Source organism: Podarcis gaigeae (assembly GCF_964106915.1).
Source record: "Podarcis gaigeae genome assembly, chromosome: 4".
NCBI lineage: Eukaryota > Metazoa > Chordata > Lepidosauria > Squamata > Lacertidae > Podarcis > Podarcis gaigeae.
This window is the reverse complement of record NC_139677.1, coordinates 46,159,445-46,179,633: the sequence shown is the minus strand read 5'-3', so window position 1 is coordinate 46,179,633 and position 20,189 is coordinate 46,159,445. Positions and strand designations below refer to the sequence as shown.

General features: G+C 38.1%; 1 protein-coding gene across 6 annotated transcripts in view; it reads right to left on the bottom strand.

Moving 5' to 3' along the window:
- The window catches only part of IL1RAPL1 (interleukin 1 receptor accessory protein like 1), a 642,787-nt gene that overhangs the window by 252,276 nt on the left and 370,322 nt on the right, over positions 1-20,189 (bottom strand). For all 6 annotated transcript variants that reach the window (XM_083734324.1, XM_083734319.1, XM_083734321.1 and 3 more), the window contains one exon: positions 18,090-18,243. In XM_083734324.1, the coding sequence (XP_083590450.1) occupies positions 18,090-18,243 (154 nt within the window). The remainder of the gene's footprint in view (positions 1-18,089; positions 18,244-20,189) is intronic.

Below are 20,189 nucleotides of genomic sequence, written 5' to 3'. Positions count from 1 at the left end.
AATCCCACAAGAAATCACTTGAGGCTGACAAGTAGAAAAGTGGACACGAAGCACAAACATGAAATCCATTTCCTAGACCTTAACACACACACACACACACACACACACACACACACACACACACTTGACAATGTCACCAATAGCATTTATATACACCTACCCATGTCAACAGAACTATGCCAATCTAGACACAGTAAAAAAAATAATAATATGGTGATATTTGTCATGATGGGTATTTGCTAAGACTTCTAGCAGATATTTCCTGACGGATTATTTATTGAGCATCAGGCACACTGACACAGTGTGCCTGAAACTCGCAAGCTACAGGAAGATTGTGCCAAGCCCTATGCTCATTCCTGCTTGTCCAACTGGCAGCATGGGGAGTTATTACAGTGCCAACATATTGAATAAAAAACTCTTCACTGTTTTTGTGTCCTGCACTTCAAGCTAAACAATAAACCATTGCTCTAGCAGGATGGTAAGCTGCCCCTTAGGTGCAGCCTAATCTAAAGCATGTGATAACAAGCAAATATTTTTTCCAGGTATGCAACATTTGAATTTTTATGAGGTAAATGTGAGAATATTATGATGTGAACAATATCTGGTATGAAAATAGTTAACTGTATGAAGGAAGCGGGGAACCAAAGAGTTGCATGTGGGTTCTGCTGGTAGTTAAACTGCTACTATTGCTAAAATGGTGACTATGAGCACATTCACACCATACATTTAAAGCTCTAGCAGGGGAAATAGGGGTCTCCTAACTATGCTCAGCACGCTTGATAAACAATAAATTGAATTATCTTTGATTTTCAGACACTAGCCTTTTTTATAAAAAAAAAAACAAGTGCAAAAGCATAACAGTAAAGAGTTTCTGAACTTACTAACTCAGTTCTGATTTAGCATGAGACTTTTCTTTTTTAAAAAATGCCCTGCTAAGGCAAATTTCAAAGCAAATGCAGTTCAATGTTCTCATATTGCAAGTTGTAAGGGGTTGCGGTGGGGAGAGTGAATTATGACAACCTTGCAGTGTTGTTCATAATGAATACTGCAAGTTAGGCTCTGAGTGATTTACACAAAGCCCTGCGTTGTTGTCACGACCCTTATTGGAGGTTGGGATCTGTGTACCAATAAGCAAATGAACTTAAATGACATCAGTGTTTATTAGAAGAACCATTTATACATGTGCTAAGTCCTGCAAATTTAACATCATTCATATGACAAGCACAACTTTAATGACTGGGAAATTTGTTTTTTTTAGCATTACAGATTTTGGAGTGTGGAGAAATACTCTCATTTTAAAATAAGAAGGAAGATAGGTAGGAAAGTAGGTAGATATGATATGGGGAAAATAGGCTGTATGTTGAGACCCTTCCAACCCCTGGATCGTGCAGGTGTTGAAATATAAGTTAGGCTGGCTTCTTGATGAGGTGATTGCCTGGGTGATGGGCCATGGGGGGGGTAGGAAAGGGGTCTGTGTGAGATGGCAAGTGGGTGGTGAAATGGCAAGTTGTGGTTAGATAGAAGAACAATACCAGAGGTGAGGACAGAGAGTTTTCAATGATGTGAGCTACAAACAAGAGCAGTAAGCTGGAGAGACAGTAAGTGCGATGTTTTGATTTCTATTTGAATGCAAGGCTGTGGCTATGGAAGAAGCAAGGTCCTTTGGGGATGTTAAGGTTGTGAACCCCTCCATTGTAGGCTCAGGTTGTATATATGTGTAAATAAACCATATGTCATAGACACTTCAGTCTCCACTATGCCTTATTAACACTGGGTAAGCAACCTGGAGCCCCTGGTATCTCACACCGCTCAGAGATTGGGGTGGCATGCAACAATATGTACATATATGGTCAAGTTTTCACTGAATTTGAACCACTCTCATGCAATGTGAAGTCTAGTGAAAAAAGTGAAAAATGAAATTATAAACCTTTTCCTGACTAGTAATAAAAATAACCGCAGACTGTGAACTCAAAGTTCTTTCAAAAATCAAGTTAGTTCAGTCTGATCTAGGCAAACTCCATATTTAGGGACTTTTCCCAAATGTCAACCGTTTGTTCTTTCTTGTGTCACAGGATCTTTTTTGAATTCTGTTTCTCATGCACACACCTTCAGTCATTTTCTATGTGGCTTCTATCTTTATATTGTTCTTAACAGCACAACAAAGTGTAGAATCATTTAATATCAACCATGCCAAAGAGAGTTGTCCAGTCTAACATATTGTACGTTTTTTGGCTGACGCAGGTGGGGAGACAACATGAACTGTACCACACACCAATCCTTTTCAGCTACGTGCTTTAAAAAGGAGCACAAAGATTGTGATAAAACAAACATTAGCAATATTGCTGAAACAGAAGGCAACAACTTGGCCAGGATGGTGGGTAGAAACCCTCCTTCTCTCCTGAAAATTCAGGAACAGATACAGCCACCCGCCTACTATCCAACTGTGCTGTTGTCATATTTGCTGCTTTAGCATTTCAGGCAAAATCAGTCTCAGGAGATCCTAAACTCAGCCAGTCTGTGGAATATAGAGGCATAGGAAGCTGCCATATAATGAATCAGGCTATTGCTACAAATAGCTTAGTACTGTCAACACTGACTAGTAGTGAATCGCCAGGTTTCTAGGCAGGGGATATTCCTTGCCCTACCTGGAGATGCCGGGGACTGAACCTGAGGCCTTCCATGTGAAACAAAACCACTGAGCTACAGCTGTTCTTACAGCTGTTCACATCAGTCTGTGCTGGTTATGTGATCATTGCACTACTTTTTGATATCTCAAAATCAGTTTTAACTTTTTACAGATTACTCCAATGTCCTTTATATATTATTTTAACAATTGACCATTGTGTCTTAATTTTAAATATGCCTACACTGATGGTAAAAGGAAGATCAATAATAAGAATCATAGTCAACTAAGTCTGCAATCTAGTACATATTCTTTCTTGCTTGAGAGTAAGTACAGTTGAACTCAGTGGGAATTATGAGTAGACAAGCATAGGATTGTGCTGCAAAGCAATTTCCTACTCGATAGTGGTAATACATTTCTGTCATTCTAAAACTGCTGACCAGAGTAATTAAATATGATATTTTGCATGTATCCTTCACGAAAACATAAGTATGTGTGTGTGCGTGCACCCACCCACCCGCATACCCACACACAGTTTAAATTAAAATTGGTGCCAATTACTCATGGAAAAGCCTGGCATAGCTGCCTACTTAGAAAGTAGTTCTTCAGTGTCAAGCTTTGTTTGATTGTTATGAACAGCGCTGTATAATTTTAAAAAGCCTTAATATCTTGCACATATATCTCCACCATCAAATCAATATTTATAAACATAATTCATTTTGGAAAGATTTAGACATATTCATTGACCAAATCATTTTCGGATGCCATGCAGAGGGAGGGTAAAGTTGCCTCAAACATAATTTGTTTTAACATGCTGATTAATATGAATTTTTCAATAATGTAGGCAGAACTAATTGGGTAAGAAAGACTCACATAAATGGCCTACCTCCATAGTTCCAGTATTAATATACACTATTCAACATGCTGCTGAGTGCATGCATGTGAATTGGAACTCAATATGGAGAGGATGCAGCAGCATTTCTGTTACCAAGAGCAAGTGCAGAAATTGTTAGCAGAGCCATTTGAATACAGTGGTACCTCAGGTTAAGTACTTAATTCGTTCCGGAGGTCCGTTCTTAACATGAAGCACCACTTTAGCTAATGGGGCCTCCTGCTGCCGCCGCGCCGCTGGAGCATGATTTCTGTTCTTATCCTGAAGGAAAGTTCTTAACCTGAAGCACTATTTCTGGGTTAGCGGAGTCTGTAACCTGAAGCATATGTAACCTGAAGCGTATGTAACCCAAGGTACCACTGTAATGCAAGTCCGATTTCAGAGGAAAAACAAAATGATAATATTTAAGAATAAATAAACCAGAGGGGTTCTGTCTTTTAGTTAGATCATGCTTTGCTCATAGCAGGGATATTCAACAACTAAACCTTCAGAGGAAAACTCAAAACTGCACAGCTAATCAGAACTTGAGTTATCTCAGGAAAGATAACTTCTGACTGGCTGGCAGTCAATACCTCTCCCACCCCCATCCTCTGCATTCAGGGGTGTAGGAAAGGGGGGCAGCGGGGGAGATCTGCCCCGGGTGTCATCCCTGAGGGGGAGTGACAAAATCCCCCCAGGCACCACGCCGGATGGCACCCTGGCATGATCGTGGACACGCCAGATTGCGCCCCTGGTGCGATCATGGGTACAATTGCTCCTGCTTCCGGGTGCACAGCATGTGCATCACCCTGGGTGTTGGAGCGGCTAGCTCCGCTGCTGTCTGCATTGGCTGATTGTCAACAGAATTAACCCTTAGGTTACTAACTAGTCCTTAGGTTACTAACCCTAAGGATTCCTCTGTTGCACCTCAAGCAGAAACAGAGAGCCTGCTGGTTCCCATTAAGGATCTGGAATGGCATGTGAGAATGTGTTGCCTCTCCCCAGCAAGAATTACCCTGTTTCCAATTAGAAACTAGGGTTTGAAAACCAGGTTCAACTCTTGGTTAACAGCAAACGCAGATCAATCATGGTTCTTTGCTTTACACTTCCACTGACCCGGAAAGAGAATGGAAAGATGAAATTCCGACTAAACAACAGGAAGAACTTTGTGGCCGTAGCAGCTGTGTGACAGTGGAACAGACTCCCACAAGAGGTGGTGGACTCTCCTTCCTTGGAGGTTCTGAAGCAGACGGTGAATTGCCTTCTCTCATGTATGATTTAATTGATTTAAAGGCTTCTTGCTTCTTTCATTTTGGGAATATCTTTTTAAAATTCATTTGTTTTTAAATACATATCTTAGTCTGAAAGAGATGGTTTCTAATGAAGGTAAGAAGGAAGCGACATTCAGATTCAAAGAGGGTTGACATTTTTTACATCAGCTCAATTTGAAAACATGTCCAAAATGAGTTACATAAAGAAGTCCTTAATCATATTGATAGAGCCTCCACAGCAAGGAGCATAGTTTATGTCAGGCAACAAGCCTGATAATATCTGGCTTTCAGTTTAAGCAAGATGTGGAGTCTTTATTGAAGTAAATTAAGCTCAAGAGTTGGCAGACACAACCTATCAAGGGTACTTCATACGATTGTTGATTTAAACTAATAATAACTGTTATAGAGCTGCACCTTAAGAACTGGCTAAGTTATTGTTACAGCACATCTCATTTTTTTCAGCTTATTACAGTATTATTTAAATTCAAAGGAAATAGTAAAGAAGACACAATCACTTGCTACTCCAAAAACATATTTAACTGCTTTCCCCAACTATGCAGAAATTACTTACTTTTTCACACCTATGTATAAGAAAATTAGTGTCTGATCATCAAGCATCATAAGCATCCTCATCAGGCCATCCGCTGGATGTTTAAATACATACAAGAAAGAATATGCAATCTTGCACAATGGAATACAATTGTATGAATCTTTCTATCATCTCAGTAAAGTGATTCAAGGTATGACTCTTGGAACTAACATAAATGTTGTTGCCTTCATCATTTGTATGTCAGTGACTTAACAGGGCCACCGTTTAACAAGCATCATTTCCCCACCTGACTCCTCCATCCTTCCACTCATCAACAGGTGTGAAGTAAGACAAGTTTTCACAAAGAACAGTACAGTCATACGTTGGATCTTAAATGCCTTGGCTCCCGAACAAATCGGCTCCCGAATGATCAAAACCCAGAAGTGAGTGTTCAGGTTTTCGAACGTTCTTTTGGAAGCCAAACGTCCAACGGGACTTATTTGGCTTCCGATTGGCTCTAGGAGCTTCCTGCAGCCAATCAGAAGCCATGCTTTGGTTTCTGAACATTTTGGAAGTCGAATGGACTTCCAGAACGGATTCCATTCAACTTCCAAGGTACGACTGTATTCAGTATATTTTTTATAAAGAAGTGATAGATTTATTTATCTATAGTGTACAGATAGCAATAAAGCAAAGTTCCTTGGATATTTCTACTGATGTATTTCAAGGATCATTTGTAAGCGCCAAACTGGTAGCTTGCCTTCTGTTACCTATTCCACATTCATTTTCCCTATGGAGATTACCAACCAGGTCACCAGGTAGTGCTAACTGTAACAGTGCTCTCTCTCTCTCTCTCTCTCTTTTTTAAACAGTCTGTACATTTGTCATCCTGGAATTAGAAAAGAGCAGCAAAGTGGATTTTTAAAGAGCAAACTGCCATTTGAGATTAGTATCGTTTGGTCACTATCAACCAGGATCAGTTTTGAACTGATGACATAATGTTGAAAAGCTATTTTTCCTATTAATCAAAGAGTTTTCTCTGATTCTGTTTCGGAGCTGGCTAGCCTGCAGGATGTACAACAATCTATGAAACTAAAGGTTAAAAACAAAATGGAGATTTGAGCAAATACCATTTATGAGAAGTATGTATAATCCTGTACACATTGCATTGTAATTGTATAATAATGAAAAATTCCCATAATTATCCACCTATTACTGCTCCCCATAGTTGTAGTACTACCCAGTCTCTGCCATACATTCCACTAATAAAAGAAAATAAGGTATTACTCTCCAATATTTTTATGCAATGACAATAAAACATTATAATCAATAATAATTGACAATCTTATATTTTTCTTGTACTGCACTGCAAATGGAGTAGAGTATTATTTTTATTGTTTTAGCATTTTTTTTCTTAAATAATATGATAGAGAAGATTACATTTTTGGAATCCTTCCCTTCCCTATCAATTATAAGTTAATGATAAGCTATACAGTGGTACCTCGGGTTGCATACATTTCAGGTTACATACGCTTCAGGTTACAGACTCCGCTAACCCTGAAATATTACCTCGGGTTAAGAACTTTGCTTCAGGATGAGAACAGAAATTGTGTGATGGCGGCGTGGCGGCAGCGGGAGGCCCCATTAGCTAAAGTGGTGCTTCAGGTTAAGAACAGTTTCAGGTTAAGAACAGACCTCCGGAACGAATTAAGTACTTAACCTGAGGTACCACTGTATATGACTTAAAGCGATACAACTTATTTTGCTTCACTAAGTTACCCCTGCCCGTACGGGCCAGTCTTGACAGACTCTAGGGTTGTGCACTCATCTCACTCTATAGGCCGGGAGCCAGCGCTGTCCGCAGACACTTCTGGGTCACGTGGCCAGCGTGACAAGCTGCATCTGGCGAGCCAGCGCAGCACACGGAACGCCGTTTACCTTCCCGCTGGTAAGCGGTCCCTATTTATCTACTTGCACCCGGTGGTGCTTTCGAACTGCTAGGTTGGCAGGCGCTGGGACCGAACGATGGGAGCGCACCCCGCCGCGGGGATTTGAACTGCCGACCATGCGATCGGCAGGTCCTAGGCGCCACCTGTGTCCCTATTTTGCTTCACTACAAGAACATATTTGGCTGTTATCCATTTTCATGCATAGTTGTTGTTAGAGATGAACAAACAAACATAATCTTGTACTTGTGCCTCACACACAAGTAGATCAGTGAGTCTATTCCTACAGTCTGCATATGCGGGCAGCCATCTTTCCCCCCATGAAATGTCCCTGGTGGTCATTAGTTATTTAACATCCAGTTTAATATAATTTTTGGAATGTAGATTCTTATTTCTATAAATAGAAATTAGCAAGTGGCATAAGGCTCTCTTTACATATGCCCATCAGCTATACTGTACATCTCAGTGAGACTCAATAAAGTAAGCAGTGACTCCTTTCATAATTTCAGATAAAGTTTCTACCCCCTCCCCAAGCAAGTAGCATATAATTGGGGGGAGGGGTGTAATTGTGGGAGTGGGGGTGGCCCAGCCTTAATTTACACTGCTTTTGGGTTGTTGTTTTTTTAGAAAAATCCAATTTAGCAAGCACATTAAAGCAAACAATAATCTTTCTTTCCCTCTTGTTTACACAGAATGAACAATTTCATTTTTTCTGCTCATGTTAGCAAGGCCAAGGTATTATTATGATCCTCTAGTAGCTGTATAATATCTCGTGTCTGAGCTAAAAGCATACACAGGATGTTTAGAATTCAACAAACATGTTATTTTTCTATCTCCACTGAATAATCCATAACTATATGTAAAAGGAAAACAAAGATCCATGAAAAGAAACCTTTATGCTACACTGCCATGGCTGCCACCAATTACTGCCATCATCCTTAGTATTTCAGGCCATCTTCACATGTCACAAATCTGTAACAATTCTGAGAGCTTGAGCATATGAGAATTCTGTGAAGGGTGTTGTACAGGGTGAGTCTTTTAAAAGAGGCCCTGTGGAACATGTGTACTCTGTATCCACGGGGCCTCTTTTAAAGGACTCACCCTGTATAATTCTATGCATATGAAATCTTAAATGTAAATTATTTGTTTCTTCTTGATTGGCAGATTATGCCAGAGAGGATAAATAGGTTTGGTATTTCTATCTTTTATTTCCTTTTAGAGAAATCCCTGATATAGTGTATACGTAATTACCATTTTGCATAGCGGTTACATTCCTGATCTCTGTGTGCGTCAGTGGAGCACACCGATGCCCACCCCATCCCACCCCCAATTCTGGCCACTTCTGGGTTGTGGCAATCTGCATGTGCACAGTCACACACATACTGAATGTACATACAATTCATCATCATCATCATCATCATCATCATCAATTTATACCCTGCCCATCTGGCTGGGTTTCCTCAGCCACTCTGGGCGGCTTCCAACCGAATATTAAAAACAATACAGCACCAGACATTTAAAACTTCCCTAAACAGGGCCGCCTTCAGTTGTCTTTTAAAAGTAAAATAGTTGTTTATTGCCTGGACATCTGCTGGGAGGGCATTCCGCAGGGCAAGCGCCACTACCGAGAAGGCCCTCTGCCTGTAACTTGGCTTCTCGCAGCAAGGGAACTGCCAGAAGCCCCTCGGGCACTGGACCTCATTATCTGGGCTGGATGATGAGGTTGGATGGTGTGGTATCCTTCAAGTATACAGGACGGAGGCCGTTTAGGGCCTTAAAGGTAAGCACCAACACTTTGAATTGTACTCAGAAACGTACTGGGAGCCAATGAAGATCTTTCAGGACCGATGTTATATGGTCTCGGTGGCCACTCCCAGTCACCAGTCTAGCTGCTGCATTCTGGATTAATTGCAGTTTCCGAGTCACCCTCAAAGGTAGCCCCACATAGAGCACTTTGCAGAAGTCCAATTGTTGTTTCCTGTATATGCATGTGTAATGCAGTCATGATAACTGAAGCATGAGCTGGAAGATTTTAACCAAATTCAGTGTGTACTGTGTAGGGCTTTTGCAGTACCAGTATTGGGCTAGAAATTATTATTTGTTTATTATTTTGGAATTTTGTCACATATGTCTTCAACAAACTGCCTGACTGAGGTGAAATTTCAAACACAAGAGCTTAACTTCTGTACTGGTGTTGTGACATAAAGATGCGTATATGAATATTATGTACCTGAAAACGCTCAATATGACCCGTGTACAGTGGGAGGCCTTGTGGTGTACAGTCTCTGCAGGACTGTGTTCTGTGCACAGCCAGACTTCCTGGTCCAAGCTGAATGTTCTATTGGCAGCATAGGATTGAATTACATTTACTGGTTGACTGATATAGTCAAAAGCCTGATAACTGTAAATGCAAAACATTGCAAAACTTGCACTACAATCTTTGTATTGCTATGCAGGAGCTTACTTTAAAAAGAAAAAAATATCACTGTTTCCGTGTCTTAAAACAGGTTTTGTGTGTGTTTTTTTGTATTCATTTTCCTCCAGAACCAATTTAGAAATTCCATACTTAAAAAAGGTAAGCAGTGAGCAGTATCAGGGAAGGAAGAAGGGAGGAAGGTGCTGACAAAAAGAAAATTGATAGACATTTTTATATTTCAGATTTCCATTTTCACTCATATAAAAAAGGCAGAATATGAAGGAAATCCATCGATTTCTATCAGTCCTCAGTCTTATTTTCATGAATTCATATCTCTCATTTTAAAATTAATCCAGTTCTTCATATGAATTAAATGCACCAAATAGAGAAAAACTATACAAAAGGAATGAAAAATGTCACTGCTGGTTCCAATCTCTTCTCTGTATTCAAACAATTACCATGTATTATCAACCTCCCAACAGAAGAGCAAACTAATATGTGATATTGTTTTGCTATCCTATACCCAGGAGAAGTAAAAGTGAATACTGGGAGAAACACATAAAAGATATTATTTTAAATATTATAATACATTTTAGATATCTTCTCTCTTTAATAAGAAAGCCTGTGGGGGAAATTTCCCAATGTTTTGGGGAATTAGAATTAAAGAAAGGGGATTAAAACATAAAGTTTGCAGAGAGTAAATCAATGATTTTTGTTTATTATGATTTTAAATGCTACTAAATGAAGGAATGTACAGGATATGCTTTATATTCCTCCTTTATTAGCACTGTAGATATAATTTAAAAGTTCACAGTATTCTACTGTTTCAGAAAATAAAAACTACCAAGCCATATCAGAGCAAAGGGCAGTGAAGTTTACACTATGTTCTATCTACAGACCAGGCGTTCCACCCTGTTTCTGCATTAATCTATCAAAATAAAATAAAAACGGCATATAAATAAAATTTAAAATTGCATATAAATACATATTTAAATAACTAGATTTAAATGCATTTTCTTTCAAACTAAGAATTTCTCAATGTATTTTTCTTTAAATGTATGTTATATTGTATTTTGGCACTTTTTAAAAAGCTGAGAAATATGGTGGCATATTCAGGCAGTGCAAAAGCAAGTGGATAACTAAGTGCTCTTGTGCATGTTAGTCTGGGACCTGTGGATAAGTTTATGGTGGAATTCACAAAGATGAAATTCCTCAAGTATCCCTAAGGTCAGTCAAGATAAGTTCACAAGCATAACACGAGAGAGAGAAAGCAGGAACCACACACACACACACACACACACACACAGAGAGAGAGAGAGAGAGAGAGAGAGAATCTCATAATCTTTCTCAGCTTTCAGAGAGCCGAAGCCAATGTCAGCAGACAGAACTTTCACAATATTTTTAAAAAAAATATCTTACGACTATCATCATGTTTTGTGCCAATTGATTTCACAGGTCAATTTTAGCATTCAGACTAACTTAATAAAATACTACTTTATTCACAATTAACTCCAATATTTATTAAAAAGAGGAACGTATAAATAAATCCTCTTCAGATGTTCTTGGTTCTGGGTTAAGTAAATTTGTGTGTTGTGGTATAGGGGCAGAAGGATGAGCATAATAGTTTCCCTCCATCACTGTTCTGATCACATTTAATGAGTTGGAATACAATCTTCTGAAATGGGAAGCCTTCAGCACTTTAAGAAAATGAAGTTTCTAAAATATGTGCAGTCGTCTATTACCTACTTCAGATGGTCATCGTCTAGTTTGTGTAGAGTAACAAGAACAACAATGAGGATTGGAAGTGGATCTAACACGTTCATCCATAAAGCTCTCCCTCACACATGATTACTTAACACAGAGATATTCTGGTTATAATCTAGTGAAAAAGCTCCATGTCTTCAGTGATGGTTTGTTACTCTAACTTTGCATTATAACTTTCTTCTTCTTTTTCAAAATCATTGTATTAATATTCATCAGTTCAGAGAAACCACTATTATCGTCTTACTACGGTTTTTTGCGTTAAGCATATTGTGTCTGTGTGTGTGTGTTGTGACAAAGTGTCATTAAAAACCTAAGTAATTCATTTAATCATGTTTTCACATTGGATAATTTTATCTCCTAAATTTTACAAGTGTTTGTGTAATCCCTATATTTGCATATTTATTGACATTTGCAAGATAGGAAAGAAGAAGTATGAACTGAGCAACCATGCTTACAAGTAAAATATCAGCTTTGGGTATGAGCATCCCAGATACCTTGTTTATTAGAACACCATCTCATATTACTCCCTTAGGAGTATTCTGCACTCTGTGTACACCAATTATCCGAAGTTTCAAGGGAAAGGAGGTAAATAATAAATGATACTGTAAGGACATTGCTGTTGAGTTTACCATACTCTAGGGGAACGTAATATAAAAATTAAATCTCCTAATTCTGCCACTATAATAGGAAACATTAACATCAAATGTCACTTAACTGCATTTATGAAGGTTAGTTAATAAGCATCGTGGGTACCTTAAGACTGAATTTATTTAATTTTTGTGGAATCTTATTCAACCAGAGGATTATTAGCACAAGATATATTTTTCTTTCTACATAGGATGCTTCTAAAATATCCTCATCCAAATTTCTTCCTGCCGTTTGGAGTTCTGAAGCACCTGCTCTTGTTTGAGAACTGGAACCGATTAATTAGAATTCCTCCATTCACCCACCCACCTTCACATTTTGTAGATTCAGACTGTACATACACAGCTTGCCTCAGCTTTGAGTTATACACTGGAAACAAACAAACAAAATTACATGTAATGCTTCCATGATATCCAAAATAGACACTTCTTCCAACTACAATGATATCTTACACCCATTTCAAGCCCATATAGATCTGGTCTCTTCTCTGAAACAATGAATCATGATAAAAAGATTTCTCCTTATCCATTCCTTTTCTGATCCTCTTGGTCACTCTGTGCTGCATTCCATTCTTCCTGAATGGCAATTAAACCAGGAGAATTAGTAAAATCAATTCTGCACAGAGTTCTGCAGCTTTCTTCCCTCTCCCAGAGACTTATGTGCACATTGATAAAGTACTGACAAAACACCTGGAGTATGGAAGATGCAATCTTGATGTAATCATAAACATAACTGCATTAAAATTAGTTTTGTTCGTCATTTACTGATAGGCAGATTGGTTAAACACTACCCAAAATGGCAACTTTGTATTCCATAACACCAGACTGGTCTTTGGGTAGCATTTTGTCAATGCACACATATGCTATTAGTAAAGCACTGAACAAAAGGAATCCATTTAATTGTGCACACAGTTCTATCAAGATCACTTTTTTTGCATGTTTTTTCAATACAAACATTGTTAATATAAAGGATAATGTGCAAAATTTGCACAATCAGTTTCCTTGGTTAATCAAAGGGGAAGGATATCTATATGTGTTGAAAGTATGTTAGCAGCTTGAATGTACTTATTAAAATTATTAGCTTATATTGACTTCATACTGTCGATACTACTAGGGGTGAATAAGATACTCACATTATGAAAGATAGAGTTTATTTAGCAGAAAATCAATTTAGAGGATGGATGGCTGTATGCTTTAATTGAGATTCCTGCGTGGCAGGGGGTTGGACTAGATGTTCCGTGGGTCTCCTTCCAACTCTACAATTCTATGATTCTATTACTGGACTTTTCTGTTTTGCCTAACTATCATATCACATATTTGTTTGATACATTGTCAGGGAGACTTTTATTACCACTTCTATTGCACCATGTTTCCCAGGTCCCAGGCAGATAAAGATGGTACAAATCTATTTTTGTAACTATTAAAAGCCCATTGGAATATCTAGAGCACAGAATGTCTTGATCAAAAGGAAGCTTTGGAAGCATTCACTGTGCTGCCGCCGCTCATGGGGGTGGAAGGGGGAAATTTAGCTGTTCCCCATCTTGCTAATCCAGGAATCTAGACACAAATAGGAAGATTTAAAGGCTAGGAAGCAGAATATAAAGGGCAATGCTAAATGGCTAGATTATGAAAGGTGCAAGGGACAAAAACGTAAGTTTTGATTTCTTATTTTAAGGTAAAAGATACAGATATGAATGTTATACGAGGTTTCCTGTATACCCATTTAGAAGCTAGACTTTGGTAGAAGAGTATAGAGTTCTATAACAAGCTCCAAAGAGGCATTGATTTCACTCTCACTGTCACCACTCTGATTATGAAGCAAAGTGTAGGGTAAAGCCATGACCAAAACTGGACAGATTTAAACTAGACTGGGATTGAAAATATTTGCATTTCAAATGGCAAATTTAAATGGCAGTGCCCTGGTGATTCTCTTGGTGTTTTAGAATTTTGATGGCTGCAGGGCTGCACTTACCTTAACACTCCAAGGTGACTGAGGCTACTGCATGCATTCCAGGTAACAAATTTCAGGTCAGTCACAAACACACAACTCTGATTCATCTTGTCGTTTATCTGTCAGACTTTGAAACTGTGGGTGAATGTTGTGTTTAATAGCCTCTGTGTAGTTCTGTGATACTTGTGATGCTTAACATGCTAACATTTATTAGCTGCCAACAACCTTTAATTATAATGGCCACTGAAATATCTCTCAATTAAGTCACATCATTTAATAGCAGTTCAGAAAATGCTCTTGCCATAGAAAAAGGGGAAAATTAATTCTTGATCTACAGCTTTTCTGTTTCCTTTACAAAAGTGTGTAAACTTCTGTGACATTTAATGCAGCACATTTAGGCAACATAATATGTAATAAATGGAAAGTGATCTTTTAAAGCTCTTACAAGTTAAATACAACTGTATCTAGCTGGAGTCATATTGTTACAAGTCATCACACTTTATCTTTCCCATTTACAGTTATGACTACTGTTTCTTTAGTGAGAAAGCAATATTCCTCTGCCCTAATAGTGTAATTTATTATCAGCCAAGAAGATTTCAAGGCAATCTGAATTTTATTACGCTTTCAATATATTTACATTAAAGATGCCTTGATAGTATATTGCTGCAGACAAGTAGCAACGTATTATCATCAGGGGGAGGGGGTATAATTTCCCTTCAGCAAAGATATGTTAGTGTTCCATACATAATACTGAATTTAGCTATATACCTAAGAACATTATGTCAAAACCATTCTATCTAAAGGTGTCTTAGAAGAAAGTGAAGGTGCACAAAATTCAACATTTCAGCTAGATAAATTGAAAATAAATGTAAATGCTGAAGGATCATTGCTGACCCATTAATATAAAAGGACATTTATAGCAATCCCTTCTTCTCCTTTTAATCTGGCTGTCATAGAGATGCATGAAAATGAATTTAATACAACTAGGACTTCCTTGATCATTTTACTCAGGCTGCATGCCCTGTAATTATATGAAACATTTCTCTCCTAAAGACTACCAGATGTGCACTTGATTTATTGTTGCACTCCTTCATAGAAATATAAGATGGCCATGCTGAATCACGCACCAGATCCTTCCAGCCAAGTAGCCTATTTTCTGACAGTAATCCTCCTCTAGAAACCTCAGAAGAATGGAATGTGGAAACCATTTCCCACAGCTTCTGACATTCAGAAGCATGCCAGCTCTAAATATGAAGAATTCCGATTGCTGTAGAGGTTATTGTTGCAGGTTGAGGCTGCTACAATGGTTAGAGAATCAGTGGTTCATATCTCTACTTGGCGAGAACCTGAAGGGGTGACCTTGAGGTAGTCACTATCTGGTAGTCTAGCAAACCTCACAAGGATAAGATGGGTGGGAGATCACTCATGTATGCCACCCAGAATTCCTTGGATAAAGGGTGAAATTAAAAATAAATAATTGATAGTTTAAAAAATGTTAATAGAAAAACAAATGCTTAAAGTTTATCTAAAGCGACTTTTATATCTTCTCCCAGCTGCTTGGGAAAGGACTGCAAGAATGTTTAAATAACTCAGGCACACAGGCAAGGTCCCATTCCCTCAGTTTTTCTCATGGAATCGGCACTTCCAATTCTATGAGAAAAGAACTATGTAATTAGTCCCTGCAGGAGCTGTTTGTGAATATATAGAATCCATGCAGCTGGAGAACATCTAAAGGGTACCTAAATTGTACATACATTTAGAAATCCAACAACAGTAGTAGGCTTAAGTACCAAAGTGAAGTAGCTTGTTGAACAAGTAGCATTTCAGTATTCACAAATGCTAACCAGCACAAATTGATAGAGGCCAATGAATGTTTCTCTTCCAGATTCGGCAATAAAGACTTCAAAGGAGTCAGATATACCTGTACTCTGATGTTGCAGGTGACTGCTTGCAAAGGCGTTATGACTATGTCTAAAAGACCAGTTCTTTGATCTTTCTGAAAATGTGTGTATTTGTATTTTGGAGGGAAGGGAGGAGTGATCATACTTGCATCTACCACCCAAATCAACATACCGTATTTTATCATCTATAAGACGCCTCCATGTATAAGACACCCCCTATTTTGGGGCACTCAGATTTAAGAAAATGGGGGAGATGACCCAGTGTATAAAATGCCCCCTAATTTTTGACATTATTTTTTAGGAAAAAAGCCTAGTCTTATACAGGGAAAAATACGGTATATAATGAATATCTACTTGAAGATATAGTTCAATGCATACAATCTGAGATTCAGAACAACAAAAACCACCATCACTGGGTGTTCTTCATCTCCATGATAAACAGGACAGGAGCAAGGACCAAGACCCTAAGGCTGTATGCTTCTCCTTCAACGTCTGCCCATACACCACAGCTGTCTGTAGCAAGGGGGCCTTTGCACATCTTGTTGCATGCACAAAGACTTCCTGTATACAGCTTCCTATATATGTGCAAAGGCTCCTTTGCTTCAGACAACCATGCCATGCACACATATGCCATACCAGGCACGCCCAGGGTCATGAGTGGGGCTGCTCGGCTATTCAAGATAGGAGTGAATAACAACAGAACTGGGCCAAATAGACTGAATAAGCAGAGAATCAAATTCCAACTCATGCAGGCCCTTGACAAAACACATTCTCCCCAGGCTTAAGTTGTGATGATAAAAAAAAAGCATGGATCTATATTTCTTAAGTTACATAAATGATTTAAACATAATCATAAATTTGATATGATATAACACCACAATAAACTTTTCACATACATCTCGACCAGGAATAAATCATAACTATTAATTCCTTTAAAAAGAAAGAAAGATTGAATATATTGGGAGACCTCATTTTCCACATTTTTTAAAAACAACAACACACAGATCACTTCACCGCTATATCAGTAGTTTATCTCATTGGATGTTACTGTTGTACAAACACCTGAGCAAACAAGATTTAGGACACCGAAGGAAAAGTGAAATTGGTGAAACTGCAGCAGCATAGTCAGCACAGGGTTTGAAGCAGTGCCAGAACAATTTGCCACAGCCCTTCCTCTCATTTTGCGCAGAACAATCCAAAATAACAGAGAACAGAAAGGTTCAGAGAAAGGAGTTTATGCATATTTATTTTATTTTACTTGCCTACTCCCTCCTTTTGTGTCTCCATTGTTCCAGTCTTTGTCAGATAGCAAATTTGCAGTACTTCGCCATTTCCTGCCATAAGCTCCTTATTTTGTTAATTGTTCAGTACCAAAATTAATAAACAGCAATCTTCTCAAATAATAAAATAATTCTAGAAATAAGATTGTAATTACTATTTTAATTGACTACTATCTTGAAAGAGAGAGCTGAAGAAGGAAAGGTTTAAATAGTATTAGAACATTTTTAAAGATGAAAATACTCCTATGATATACGTATGTCAGAACAAACAGCAGATCTTCATAGGATGAAAAACTTAACAGAAAGTTTTAAAATCCTCCTCCATAGTCCCACAATGGGTTTTCTTGATGGAAATCCAAGAAATCAAGTATTTAATATACAGAAAATTATTCCATCAAGCTGTATGCAACACCAACATTTGAATACTCATACTTAATAGAAATATGGCCAGTATAAAATGCACCTGAATTATTTCTTCCACCCCAACTATATTCCTGAATGTGAGTTGTTATGTTTGTGATTATGCACACGTTGGTTAATACCTTTACTTAGAATATTGTTTTTAGTCACCAGAGATACGCTTCTCCATTCTGCAATGTTTCCGATTATATTTCTACAACAGCTTTCATACCGCAACGGCATTAATTTCAGGGCACAAACTCAGAAAGACCTTCTAGAACTCCCTTTACCTCACTTTAAAGTGAGTGATCAACCTGCAACTCTTGTAAACAGATTCAAGCCCATTTCAGACTTTTAGAATGCTGCAAAACCACACTAAGAAACCTAACAACTGGAAAAAAGCAACCATATCAGCAAAAATGGAAAACTAGCAAGAGATCCAAAATAAGACCTTTCCTCATTGTCAAAAATGTGTACTGAGAATCTCTGATTACCTGTAACTGTTAATTCTGTAGTTCTTCTGACAAAAAACATTCCATATTTTAATTCGCACGTGTAATTTCCAATGTCATCTTCTCTGACCTCTTGGATAACAAGAACGTCCTTCTTGAATACAATACTTGGCCTCCAGGTTGTGACTTGGCATTCCTGTGCAAAGATAATTACAGTGCCTCAGTGACTACAGTCCTTGTACTTAAATCTGAAAGACTGATTCATTTCCAAACTAGCAAGCTTTTAAAAAGGTGGCGCAAAACCAAAAAAACTTCATTAGTTCTGTAAACTAGAAACTATTTTGTATCACGTTCAGAGCTTTTGAAAGCGCATTATTTCAGTTTTTCGCATAAAACTATGCACCTAATTCGGCCAAGAGGGGCTTATTGTGCATGCTTTGTATTTGCCCAATACCAAGCTGAGATGGCTAATGGGTCAAAGGTACTGGAGAAAATTGCAATGTGGACTGTTAAGGAGCAAGGCTTCACCTCTGTAGATGGACAGTCCTTTCCATTTCAGTTTTTGTGATTTATTTTTAAAACATGAAAAAGTTGGACTTAAGTTGAATGCCCAAAACAGTAGCAGCCGGTGAAGTGTAATAGGGTGGAGTGATGTTACCTGGCTTCCCAAAATGGCGGTCGGTGCTGGTAACCAAGAGGGAGAAGAGGAACTCAGAGCAATCCAACATTCCTGCTGTTGCACCTGCAGTGCTCCAGTCTCCTCAGTGCCTCTCCCTCCCAGCAACCTCCACATGGGTATGAGGTGCTCAAGCAGTGGGAGATCTTCATAATTATTTATTATACTTCTCTTTGTATTCTGAACTGAGGGTGACATTTATTCTTTATTTGTCAAGTAAGATACCCGATGGTGATAATTAAGCAAAAATCACATGTTTGCTATCTAATTATGACAAATATGTGACAGAGTTGTGAGATTTGAAGTAGCCAAAAAGCTGAAGAGAAATTTAATTGAGGTTAATATGGTGAACTGCAAGGATTTAATTTGATTTTTTAAAATGTATTAGTTCCTTTAGCCTTTTGTATTTTAACATTTTAAAACTTCTGTATACTATTATTTTGGGCATATTTTAACATAAAGATACCGGTATATTTTGCTTGATGTTGTTCTTTAACATTGTACTATTGTGGTTGATATGACCATGATAGTCAAACAACAACAATAAATTACACCCCATAAACTAAACCTTCACATTGGGAACCCAGGCAAACAATGCTGGCCTATACTGTGCTGCCCCAGCATCTGCTATTTCTCCAAAATATTTATTGTGTTCAAAATTTTTATTGTGTTCTAATCCATTTCCCCCTAAAATTCACATTTGTATTTATTTTCCCCATAAACTTGTATCTATTTTGTGAAACTGTGTTGAAGAATTCAGAAAAGTACGTAATCTGCCTGACATAAATCTGGGACAGATGAAGTAAATCAGCTTGCTTTAAAATGTGGGCAGAACTTTTTTGTGTCAATCTGTATTATCCACAAAGGTATCACGTAGCCTCATTTGGATTATATTAATGGGAGAAGACTAGTTTTAGATCAATATCATGCTGATTTGATGCAGGACCAAGTAATCTGATAACCATGGATTATACAATAATCCACCCACCCACCCATTCATTCATTCATTCATTCATCCAGGGATTTTACAATCTATGGGTCACTTGTTTTAAGAAACAAAAGTGTTTTTTTAAGCAACACAGAACTTATATCAGGCTTATATCAGCTTTCTCTTTGGTGAAGTGCTGCTAATTTGGGCTGATTATGTAATATCTGAAAGTGCCTTAGGAAACATCTTGAGGTACTTTATGATTTTTCAAACATGCTGAGCCACCATAATGCTAACTTATTTTCCATTAGATAGAAAAAGCTCAAAGAACTCATCACCATGACAACAGTTTGGATACCAGTCAGAGATTTTACATCCCTGAAAAGGTTAGAAAGTTCCTTGTACATTAACATTACAATTGGGACTTCTGTAATAAGAGCGAAAGGAATATGCTTTACAGTCAAGCAGACAGCAGTTAGCATTGACATCTTTTTTTCCAACAGGGCTCCTGGGCTGTGTGACATGCAGAAATACAAAT